Consider the following 12,965-nt stretch of genomic DNA (forward strand, 5'->3'; position numbering starts at 1 on the left):
GTACGTCATCACGCCGACGCATGTAGGTCTGAAAGCTGTCGTGTGTCAATGTGCATGGGTGAAAAAAGTATGCGCAAAAAAACCCCCCGCAAAAACTGCCTGCATTTAAAATTTACATGACTTAATACTTAAAAGGGGAATTTACCTAAAAAAAAAAAAAATGTATACTTACCAGATAAATTCCTTTCTTTCCTGGCAGGGAGAGTCCACAACTTCATTCCCCCAGGCATTCGGCCGAGGGAACGAGGAAAAGTAAGAGAAACATCAGGGTATAAAGGTGCCAGAAGAAAAACAAAAAGGGAGCCGCCCAAAAATATCTTATGGGCGGGGTCGTGGACTCTCCCTGCCAGGAAAGAAAGGAATTTATCTGGTAAGCATACATTTAGTTTTCTTTCCAAAGGCAGGGAAAGTCCACAACTTCATTCCTTATTGTTGGAAAACAATACCCAAGCTCCAGAGGACACTGAAGGAATAACAGGAGGGAACAAGAAAAGAGGCAGACCCTAATCGGAGGGCACCACAGCCTGCAAAACCTTTCTCCCAAAAGCTGCTTCGGCTGAAGCAAACACATCAAATTTGTAAAATTTAGAAAAAATATGTAAGGAGGACAAGGTAGCCGTCTTACAAATCTGATCCATACAGGCTTTTGTTCTTAAAAGCCCAGGAAGAAGCAACTGCTCTAGTGGAATGAGCCGTAATCCTATCAGAAGGCTGCTTTCCCGCTTTCTCATAAGCCAAGCAGATGACACTCCTTAACCAGACAGACAAGGAAGACGTAGTGGTCTTCTGCCCCCTACGTCTACCCGCATAAACGGCAAACAAAGATGAAGATTGTCTGAACTCTGAAGGCAAAACTTCAAAGCACGAACCACATCCAGATTGTGAAGCAAACATTCTTTCACTGAAGAAGGATTGGGACACAAACAAGGAACAACAATCTCTTGATTAATGTTACGATCTGACACCACCTTAGGAAGGAAACCTAACACGTAAAACCACCTTATCGGCATGAAAAACAAGGTAAGGTGGGTCACACTGTAAATCCAAAATCTCAGAAACTCTGCGAGCAGAGGCAATGGCTAATAGAAACAAAACTTTCCAAGATAACAGTTTAATGTCAACAGTATGCATGGGTTCAAATGGAGCCTGCTGCAAAACACAAAGAACAAGACTGAGACTCCAAGGCGGAGCCACAGGTCTAAAAACAGGTCTGATCCTAGTCAGAGCCTTAACAAAGGACAGCACATCCAGAAGCTCAGCTAATCCCTTGTGCAGTAACACCAACAGGGCCGATATCTGTCCCTTCAGAGAGCTGGTAGATAGACCCTTCTCCAATCCATCTTGGAGAAAAGATAACATTCTGGCAACCTTAACCTTATGCCAAGGAAAACCATGTTCCTCACACCAGTGCAGGTAAGTCCGCCACACTTTAGGTTAGATGCGCTGAGTAACCGGCTTACGAGCTTGAATCAAAGTGTTTATGACACTATCAGAGAAACCTCTCTTGGCTAAGACTAAGCGTTCAATCTCCACGCAGTCAGTCTCAGAGAATCTAGATTTTGATGTAGGAAGGAACCCTGTATCAGCAGGTCCCTAAGACAAGGAGAAGAGGACATTCTCACCAGATCCGCGAACCAGGTCCTTCTCGGCCATGATGGAACAATTAGAATCACCAATGCTTGCTCCTGCTTGATGCGGGTCACCACACGAGGAAGGAGAGGCAATGGAGGAAAGAGATATACGAGTCTGAACCTCCATGGAACTGCTAGAGCGTCTATTAACTCTGCTTGAGAATCCCTCAATCTCAACCTGTACCTGGGTAGTTTGGCATTGAGACAAGAGGCCATGAGATCTATCTCCGGCATCCCCCATCTGCTGCAAATCTCTGCAAACACCTCCCCCTGGGTGAAACGATCGTCTGCTGAGGAAGTCTGCTTCCCAGATGTTCACACACGCAATGTGGATCGCTGACAGCATACAGTTGTTGGGTCTTCTGTCCATTCTAGGATTTGAGACACCTCCCTCATTGCTAAGGAACTTCTCGTTCCTCCCTGATAGTTGATGTAGGCAACCGTAGTTATATTGTCTGATTGGAATCTGATAAACTGGGAAAAACTCAGAAGGGGCCAAGCCTTCAGCGCATTGAAGATTGCCCGGAGTTCCATAACCCTTGTGCACCCCAAACGGCTCCCAAGCCAGATAGACTTATGTCCGTTGTCACAATCTCCCAGTACGGTCTCAAGAAGTATGTGCCTTGAGGCTGTCCAATACAATCTGTTGGATCAGGTCTAAATGGTGGCTGTTCCATTGTCTCAGCATGCATAGTTGTAAAGGTCTGAGATGGAATCTGGCAAAAGGAATAATGTCCATACAAGACACCATGAGTCCAATCACCTCCATACACTGGGCCACTGAAGGTCTTAAGGAGTCCTGGAGAGCAAAACATACTATTACCAGCTTGCAATGTCTCTGATCTGTTAGAAAGATCTTCATAGATACCGAGTCTATAACTGTACCCAGGAAATTCACTCTTGTATTTGGCGTAAGCTAACTCTTTTCCAAGTTTATCTTCCATCCATGTGACCGAAGAAGACTTCGAAGAAATTCTGAGTGATCCCTTGCGAGACGAAAAGATGGCGCCTGTACCAAAATATTGTCCAGGTAAGATGCTACTGCAATACCTTGGGTTCTGGCCACAGCTAGTAGAGCACCCAGAACCTTTGTAAATATCCTGGGTGCAGTAGCTAAGCCAAACGGAAGTGCTATGAACTGGAAATGTTGATCCCGAAAGGCAAACTTCAGGAACTGGAAATGATCCTTGTGGATCGGAATGTGCAGGTATGCATCCTTCAGATCGATGGTAGTCATAAATTGTCCTTCCTGAAACAGGGGAAGGATCGATCTGATCGTCTCTATCTTGAAGGAGGGGACACTTAGAAAATTGTTTAGGCACTTCAAGTACAGAATTGGACGAAAAGTTCCCTCCTTTTTGGGAACCACGAAGAGGTTTGAATAGAACCCCAGACCTCTTTCTGATACAGGTACCAGGATAATTACTCCTAAAGAGGCTAGATCCCGTACACAATCTAAAAAGGCTGTCCTCTTCTCTGGTCTTGAAGACAGTCTGGAGAGGAGGAATCTGCCCCTGGGCGGCGGATGAGATTTGAATCCTAACCTGTATCCTTGAGATACAACCTCCAGTACCCAAGGATCCTGAACATCCTGAAACCAGGCGTCTGAGAAAAACAACAGTCTGTCCCCTACTTGATCCGATCTCGGATCGGGGGCCGCCCCTTCATGAAGATTTGTTCTGTGCAGGCTTCTTAGTCTGCTTGTACTTATTCCAGGATTGAGCAGGCTTCCAGGCACTCTTGGGTTGCTTGGGCGATGATTGAGTTCTCTGGGACTTGTCCGAACAAAAGGAACAAAAATTAGAGTACTGTTATCCCTTAGGTCTGTTCTTCTTATCCTGCTGAAGGAAAGCACTTTTCCCTCCGGTAACAGAAGAAATGATAGAGTCCAGACCTGTTCCAGAAACCATATACTCGGGGACCAAGATTTCAACCAGAGAGTTCTGCGAGCTAGGACCGCAAAGCCTAAAGCCTTTCCGTACAGGCGTACAATCTGCATATTCGCATCACAGATAAAAGAGTTAGCTATTCTTAATGCCTTAATCCTCTCCTGAATATCCTCGAGGGGAGACTCCACCTCGATAAGCTCTGACAGAGAGTCATACCAGTAGTTGGCTGCCCCAGCAACCGCTGCCGCCGGTTGGAATAAAAAACCCATGTGGAACATTCTTCTCAGGTAACCTTCCAACTACTTTTCCATAGGCTCCCTAAAGGAAGAGCTATCTTCCAGAGGGATGGTGGTACGCTTAGCTAGCGTTGAAATGGCATCATCCACCTTAGGGATGGAACCCCACAATTCTAGCTGAGAATCAGGGACCGGGAATAACTTCTTAAAAGTTAACGAGGGGAAAAAGGAGTTCCAACACTTTACCATTCACTACTGATAATATTCGCCACGCGCGTAAACCCTGTCTAACTTAGGAATCTTAGATTCCTCAGGCAGTTTTGCTTCTGTAACCTCTAAAGTAGAAAGAACCTCCTTTAGTAAAAAAAAAAACACAGATATTCAATCTTAAATCTAAAGGAGGGCTCCTTGGAAAGAGGGGGTTTAGTAAATGAAGTCTCCAACTCTGAGAGTTCACCCTCTGACGCTACAGAGGTTAGCTCATCCTCAGACAGTTGAGACATACTGGCTAAATCCGATTGGAAATTAGCTGTATCTAATTCAGTAGAACTATGTTTAACCTTTCTCTTTCGCTTCACAGAGATAGGTAGGGCACTCAGGACTGCAGACACAGCAGAGTGCAACTGCGTGGTAACGTCTGCAGGGAAAAAGCCCCCTCTAGCCGGAGTAATAGGCGTGTCGTGGGAAACTACATGTGAAGAGGTTTGAGGGGATAGGGTAGGCATCTCACGGAGCACAGAATCCTGAGAGGTTGACTGCTCAGAGGGACTGATTATGCTAGGGGGTAAGCAGATTTAGCTCCTTTCTTAGACTTTAGAACGATACCCAGGCAATTGGAACAAAATTGAGCAGGTGTACAAACCAAAAATAATCTCTAAATTAAATGAGATATTAACCCCTGATCCTATTAAGGTTATAAGGAGTCACACTGTGATCCTAACAATAGGAGTCCTCTGCTAAATCGTAAATAAAGCGGACTTACCCTCCAGGATCTATGCTATGGAACAGATACAGTGTCTCAAGTGTGGCAGCCTTGCTGCGGTGTTCTGACAGGGACCTGAGTATGGAAAGGCAAGCAGTGTAACTTGTTAAACACTGATTGCCCAGGAGCTGTTAGACAGACAGTCTGGATCTCTTTGCAGAAAAAATTTCCCTGCATCTTTAAATTCTAACCTTCATCAATACTCTCACTGAGAGATTTATATGATTACTTAAAACTCCAGTCCTCTCTTGAAGGGAAAATACCCATTAAAGGACTATCTGAATCTTCTGACATTTCTCTGTCATCCTCCTCTAGTGATGAAAGGCAAAGAATGAGTGGGGAGATATATTTAAGCCTTTAGCTGGGGTGTCTTTGCCTCCTCCTGGTGGCCAGGTGTTGTATTTCCCAACAGTAAGCAATAAAGTTGTGGACTCTCCATACCTTTGGAAAGACATATATAACTCTCTCAAGGTCAAACATATAACAATGACCTAACAGGCTTATGGAGTGCCAAGTATAAAATTAAAAAATTAAGTACTTACCAAATGGCACTCTGCTACTGGAGGAAACCAGTAGGAAACCAAATACCAGTGCTGAAACATAACAGCAGAGGATCTGGAATAGGAGTATATTGATCAACCAACAGGAGGAGACAAAGGACAAGTCCCTGCAACATCCTTGGAAAGGTTTGTGACTAAATTTCAATAGGTGAAATACATGCCACTATTAATACTCCAAATACATCCCTCCAAAAATTACTGTAGAATCAGTGACGAATCAAATGCACATCTTCATTCTTCAACCTCCTCCAGCGGAGGCAAAAACAAGAAAAAAAAAGCCAGTGAGGTGAAATGGAATTTATAGAGTTCCTGGGATTTGGGAATCTTTGCCTCCTCCTAGTGGTAGGGAAGAGTAATTCTCAGGAGTAATAGATCGTGGACTCTCACCACCTGTATGAAAGAGAAATGGATAGTAGCAAGTTCAGGAGTAATTTGTGTAAACACTTATTTACAAAAAAAAGGTGGTTGATTGATGGAATAGAAATTGAATCCTCCATAAAATATTTAATATTTCATGATTCAGATAGAGCATGTAATTTTAAACAACTTTCCACTTTACTTCTATTGTCTAATTTGCTTTGTTCTCTTGGAATCCTTTTTATAAAAGCATACCTAGGTAGAATCAGAAGCAGCTGATTGGTGGCTGCACATATATGCCTCATATTATTGGCTCACCCAATGCATTTAGCAAGCTCCCAAAAGAGCATAGATGCTTTTTCAACAACGGATACCAATTGAAGGAAACAAATTAGATAATAGAAGTAAATTTGAAACTTGTTTAAAATTGTATTCTTTGTCTGAATTGTGAAATAAAAAAATTGAGTTTCAAGTCTCTTTAATAAAGGGAAACCATTGCAATATACATTAATTATATTGTATAATTTTGCTGTCAACTACCAAACAATTGTGCATGCTCATACTTAAAGGGACAGTATGTGTTTGTAACAGAACTATGTACCATAAGGATAGCCTTTTGTTTTAATAAATACCTAATTTGGCAGCCAATTATTTTTTTTATTTTTTTTGAGCATTCAAATCTGTTTGCTTTATTTATTTGACAAGTATAAATGGGCAGTTTGTACCCATGTCCTGTTCAAACTTGTCTTTTTTTTTTTTTCTTTTTTATTGAGGACAAGCAGGGAAAAACATGATATCAATACAGATTTGCATCTAGATCACTGTTGTCTGAGAGTAAAGGATATACAGTATGTTCAATGTGATGTTACATACATTGCCTAAGGAGCGTAAATAAATGTGCAATACAGTTGTCCTCATTTTTGTTCCTGCATTATAACGATCTGGATCACTCTTGGATCCACAGTAACAGGTGAAAGTTGATATAGGTTAATTATGTTAGGGATAAATAGGAAGTACAATATAAACTTAACGGTATATAACAGAAAACATGGGCCAGAACTGAACTTATGGATGACAGTCTAGAGTATAAACAGCGCCTGATTAAAGATATCTTTTAGAATATCAAAGGAAGATGCGTGTAATACAAAGAGCTTTAAAAATTAAAAAGGGAAATAATGTCAGAGAAGAGGAATTCTATTTCCCATGCAGGGAAGTACAATACATTTTTCTATGTGCTAGGGGCAGGAAAATAAAAAACAAAAAAGAACAGAGGTTTGAGGTGCTGATAGGTGGGTTGATATATCTGTATACTACTATCGTTCTGTATAAACTGAACTATAACAAGTAATCTTTTGATGGCGTTATGTACAATGACCAAATTATTTCCCTCTCGTGGTCTCGACCGCTGGCCACGAGGTGTTTGGTAGTATGTTAATTAAATAAGCCATCTTTACTAGCTGTAATCTAAAAAGTAGGGTGAATTTCTCTAACTCATTATTTCTGCAAAATAAGACGGTACATGTGGGAATGAATGATAAATACTAATCATTATAACGCAACTAGATCATTAACTCTAAAGAAGTAACAGCCACTGTGAGGTGGAGATTGTGTATTGAGAATGTTTTGTTTTTGCTAGCACCAAGAGTCTTTCTGATACTTAAATCTTGCCACGGAGTAGGCTGAGTGGTCTCTATAAGGAGGTTGAACAGGTCATTTCATTGAATCCAAGAGTTCCGTTATCACTTCATCTGTTAATGCATTTAAGGTACTCCGGTGCTAGTGAGTGTTGTATAATTGTATACTTACCTCGTAAGCAAAGGCATCCTCTTTGACAGTTTTTTAAACTAGCGTGTAACTGGCTCACTGTCTTATCACAGCAAGCTAAATCCTGCTATTCAACTACATGTAGCGCACTCCCTCGCTAGGTAAAGCTGTCGGCTGCGTTACCTAGCACCGGAGTGGGCTACAGGGCTCGCTGTGATTAGACAGTGAGCCTGTGACACGCTAGTTGAAAAAACTGTTGCCCCGAAAAGGATGGCTTCGCTTATGAAGACTAATATTAGCTGACAAATTAGGTATTTATTAACATTTTTAAAACAAAAGGCTTTTCTTATGTTAAATAATTCTTCAAATATTGCAGAATTATGTGACATGTTACACAACGCTTTCAGTCCCTTTAAGTATGGTGAAATTAATGGATGCTACAGAATGCTGTACAGTGATTGCTTCAATCAGAAATCAAGGTAATTTCTTTAAAATGACCACAAAAAAGAAGAAGATGATGATGATGAATTCCACCAGGTTTTTACAGCTGTGTATAGCTGAACTGCTCTAGATTTGCTAAAAATGAGTAAATTACGAGTGGGGAATGTGCCCTTTTCAGTATTACTGATTCATCTGTGCACATTCTTGATAGATGTATCTATCTATCTATCTATATATCTATATCTATATATCTATATATATATATATATATATATATATATAATACAAATAGGCAAGGTAGATGGGTCTTCTTGTCCTTATCTGCCATCAAAATCTGTTTCAATGTTTTTCATAAACTCTACAGGGAGATCATTTAATGTAGTTTTACTGAAATGTATTTATTCCCATCACTGGCTGTAAAGCCAAATTAACAGCACATTAACATTTATGGAAAACTCCCCTGTGCCCTGCAGGGCATATTGACATTTAACTGTCATGAAAGCTAGAATTGGCCCAAGTGTTTTGTAAACAAGGCAAAGGCAGTTTTAAATAAGTTATATACTGACAGGAGAATAATAACGACATAATCAAAATGTAATCATTAAAATAATAAAAGAATGCAGATTGTCCAATATCATAAATGTATACTGGCTCATCTTGTCACAGAATGGTAAATCCTATGGTACAGAGTACAGCAAAAAAAAATGTGTGTTTGAGACTCCTTCAGTATTAAAACACCAACTAAACAGTATGCATCAGGTGCATCCTCAGCAGCTAGCAGGACAAAGCATTAGGTGCATTGTTTTAAATAAATATATTCAATCATAGAATTAATAAACTTTCCACCAATCATTACTTATTTATTATGAACTAAACCTATCCCATTATCCTTGTAGCCAGGACTTATTTTGCATCTAACATTGGTGTTTTGTTTTGACAAGATGCTGGGTAACAATAGCAATGTGTGTTCTTCTGCAGTTTGCATCAGTAAAGCACACAAATAGCAATCTTACATTATGTGCTCTATTGTAGCAGGAGAACAAAGAGGTCTATCTTTTAACCAGATTCTAGAGAGAAATTAGACAGATCAATGCAATATACCAATATAGACATGGCCATGCAAATAAACATATTGCAAAATAAGTAATGTCTATAATATTCCTGTTGTGTTTGAGGATTATAAAATTAATCAAAAAAATGTTTTTCCTTATTAAAAAGTTAGCTCATAAAGATAGACATTTAAAGAAACAGTTTGCTAGTAAAAATGAGGGCTTTAAAATGGGATCCTCAGTAGGACCATTAATGTTTTATGAGGGCACAGTTACTGAGGTTACTGGTTCACAAAAAATGTTTCCGGCGATTTCTGGGTGAGGAATGGAAAGAGACAGAGAGAGAAATAGAGTGAGAGGAAGAGGGAGAGAGAAAAACAGGAAGAGAGAGAAGAATGGAAGAGACACACAGAAAGAGTGAACCTAAATTAAACCAATATAAATGTTGACTTCCGATTAAAAAAGCTTTCCATTGTGGTTAACTGTTTACATAATTTAAAGAGACATGAAGCACACATTGTTTCCTTTCACTATTCAGATAAAGCATACAATTCAAAACAACTTTCCAATGTATTTAAAATTGTTACATTTGCTTCATTCTCTTAGTATCATTTGTTGAAGAAGCAACAAAACACTACTAGGAGCTAGCTGAACAAATCAGATGGGCCAGTGACAAGAGGTACATATGTGCAGCAAGCTCCCAGTAGTGCATTGCTGCTCCTGATGTTACCTAGATATACTTTTCAACAAAGGATACCAAAAGAACTAAGCAAATGAAATAATAGATGTTGGAAACTTATTTAAAATCTTGTGATGCATTTGAACCACTAGACTTTAATTTTGACTTTACTCTCCCTTTAAATATTTGTGTTCATATAAATAAATAGTAGTCAAACATATTTCTTGAGATTACTTAAATTTTCTTACTTCTCTGACGTCAAAATTCTTTTTTAAGTTAGCTCCAACTATTCCATATAATTCATCTGCTGGAAAAAGTGGTTCTTCCGGTTTTTCTATGGTTACCTGCACATACATAAAATAAATATTGTAATATTTAATTTGCAATAATGCACAACAGGGCTTTCAATGTTTCAATAAATACTTTTATTGTTTAATATATTGATTGGTCATTTACAGCACATGTAGATTGATCAGGAATTGCTGTACAACTATGTATATAGTTGGCTATGTATTTTGAGAACGTATCTATTTCCATTAAAATCCACTTTAAAAGGATACTGAACCAAAAAAAACAGAATTTATGTTTACCTGATAAATTACTTTCTCCAACGGTGTGTCCGGTCCACGGCGTCATCCTTACTTGTGGGATATTCTCTTCCCCAACAGGAAATGGCAAAGAGCCCAGCAAAGCTGGTCACATGATCCCTCCCAGGCTCCGCCTACCCCAGTCATTCGACCGACGTTAAGGAGGAATATTTGCATAGGAGAAACCATATGGTACCGTGGTGACTGTAGTTAAAGAAAATAAATTATCAGACCTGATTAAAAAACCAGGGCGGGCCGTGGACCGGACACACCGTTGGAGAAAGTAATTTATCAGGTAAACATAAATTCTGTTTTCTCCAACATAGGTGTGTCCGGTCCACGGCGTCATCCTTACTTGTGGGAACCAATACCAAAGCTTTAGGACACGGATGAAGGGAGGGAGCAAATCAGGTCACCTAAATGGAAGGCACCACGGCTTGCAAAACCTTTCTCCCAAAAATAGCCTCAGAAGAAGCAAAAGTATCAAACTTGTAAAATTTGGTAAAAGTGTGCAGTGAAGACCAAGTCGCTGCCCTACATATCTGATCAACAGAAGCCTCGTTCTTGAAGGCCCATGTGGAAGCCACAGCCCTAGTGGAATGAGCTGTGATTCTTTCGGGAGGCTGCCGTCCGGCAGTCTCGTAAGCCAATCTGATGATGCTTTTAATCCAAAAAGAGAGAGAGGTAGAAGTTGCTTTTTGACCTCTCCTTTTACCGGAATAAACAACAAACAAGGAAGATGTTTGTTTAAAATCCTTTGTAGCATCTAAATAGAATTTTAGAGCGCGAACAACATCCAAATTGTGCAACAAACGTTCCTTCTTTGAAACTGGTTTCGGACACAGAGAAGGTACGATAATCTCCTGGTTAATGTTTTTGTTAGAAACAACTTTTGGAAGAAAACCAGGTTTAGTACGTAAAACCACCTTATCTGCATGGAACACCAGATAAGGAGGAGAACACTGCAGAGCAGATAATTCTGAAACTCTTCTGGCAGAAGAAATTGCAACTAAAAACAAAACTTTCCAAGATAATAATTTAATATCAACGGAATGCAAGGGTTCAAACGGAACCCCCTGAAGAACTGAAAGAACTAAATTGAGACTCCAAGGAGGAGTCAAAGGTTTGTAAACAGGCTTAATTCTAACCAGAGCCTGAACAAAAGCTTGAACATCTGGCACAGCAGCCAGTTTTTTGTGAAGTAACACCGACAAGGCAGAAATCTGTCCCTTCAGGGAACTTGCAGATAATCCTTTTTCCAATCCTTCTTGAAGGAAGGATAGGATCCTAGGAATCTTAACCTTGTCCCAAGGGAATCCTTTAGATTCACACCAACAGATATATTTTTTCCAAATTTTGTGGTAAATCTTTCTAGTTACAGGCTTTCTGGCCTGAACAAGAGTATCGATAACAGAATCTGAGAACCCTCGCTTCGATAAAATCAAGCGTTCAATCTCCAAGCAGTCAGCTGGAGTGAAACCAGATTCGGATGTTCGAACGGACCCTGAACAAGAAGGTCTCGTCTCAAAGGTAGCTTCCAAGGTGGAGCCGATGACATATTCACCAGATCTGCATACCAAGTCCTGCGTGGCCACGCAGGAGCTATCAAGATCACCGACGCCCTCTCCTGATTGATCCTGGCTACCAGCCTGGGGATGAGAGGAAAGGGCGGGAACACATAAGCTAGTTTGAAGGTCCAAGGTGCTACTAGTGCATCCACTAGAGCCGCCTTGGGATCCCTGGATCTGGACCCGTAGCAAGGAACTTTGAAGTTCTGACGAGAGGCCATCAGATCCATGTCTGGAATGCCCCACAGCTGAGTGACTTGGGCAAAGATTTCCGGATGGAGTTCCCACTCCCCCGGATGCAATGTCTGACGACTCAGAAAATCCGCTTCCCAATTTTCCACTCCTGGGATGTGGATAGCAGACAGGTGGCAGGAGTGAGACTCCGCCCATAGAATGATTTTGGTCACTTCTTCCATCGCTAGGGAACTCCTTGTTCCCCCCTGATGGTTGATGTACGCAACAGTTGTCATGTTGTCTGATTGAAACCGTATGAACTTGGCCCTCGCTAGCTGAGGCCAAGCCTTGAGAGCATTGAATATCGCTCTCAGTTCCAGAATATTTATCGGTAGAAGAGATTCTTCCCGAGACCAAAGACCCTGAGCTTTCAGGGATCCCCAGACCGCGCCCCAGCCCATCAGACTGGCGTCGGTCGTGACAATGACCCACTCTGGTCTGCGGAATGTCATCCCTTGTGACAGGTTGTCCAGGGACAGCCACCAACGGAGTGAGTCTCTGGTCCTCTGATTTACTTGTATCTTCGGAGACAAGTCTGTATAGTCCCCATTCCACTGACTGAGCATGCACAGTTGTAATGGTCTTAGATGAATGCGCGCAAAAAGGAACTATGTCCATTGCCGCTACCATCAACCCGATCACTTCCATGCACTGAGCTATGGAAGGAAGAGGAACGGAATGAAGTATCCGACAAGAGTCTAGAAGTTTTGTTTTTCTGGCCTCTGTTAGAAAAATCCTCATTTCTAAGGAGTCTATAATTGTTCCCAAGAAGGGAACCCTTGTTGACGGGGATAGAGAACTCTTTTCCACGTTCACTTTCCATCCGTGAGATCTGAGAAAGGCCAGGACGATGTCCGTGTGAGCCTTTGCTTGAGGAAGGGACGACGCTTGAATCAAAATGTCGTCCAAGTAAGGTACTACAGCAATGCCCCTTGGTCTTAGCACAGCTAGAAGGGACCCTAGTACCTTTGTGAAAATCCTTGGAGCA

The 12,965-nt window shown here is 41.1% G+C and overlaps 1 protein-coding gene across 1 annotated transcript in view; it reads right to left on the bottom strand.

Moving 5' to 3' along the window:
• The window catches only part of MCCC2 (methylcrotonyl-CoA carboxylase subunit 2), a 248,697-nt gene that overhangs the window by 136,567 nt on the left and 99,165 nt on the right, over positions 1-12,965 (bottom strand). The window contains exon 10 of the mRNA XM_053701441.1: positions 9,837-9,932. Within this exon, the coding sequence (XP_053557416.1) occupies positions 9,837-9,932 (96 nt within the window). The remainder of the gene's footprint in view (positions 1-9,836; positions 9,933-12,965) is intronic.

This window comes from Bombina bombina, chromosome 2 (genome assembly GCF_027579735.1).
Source record: "Bombina bombina isolate aBomBom1 chromosome 2, aBomBom1.pri, whole genome shotgun sequence".
In the NCBI taxonomy this organism is placed as follows: Eukaryota; Metazoa; Chordata; class Amphibia; order Anura; family Bombinatoridae; genus Bombina; species Bombina bombina.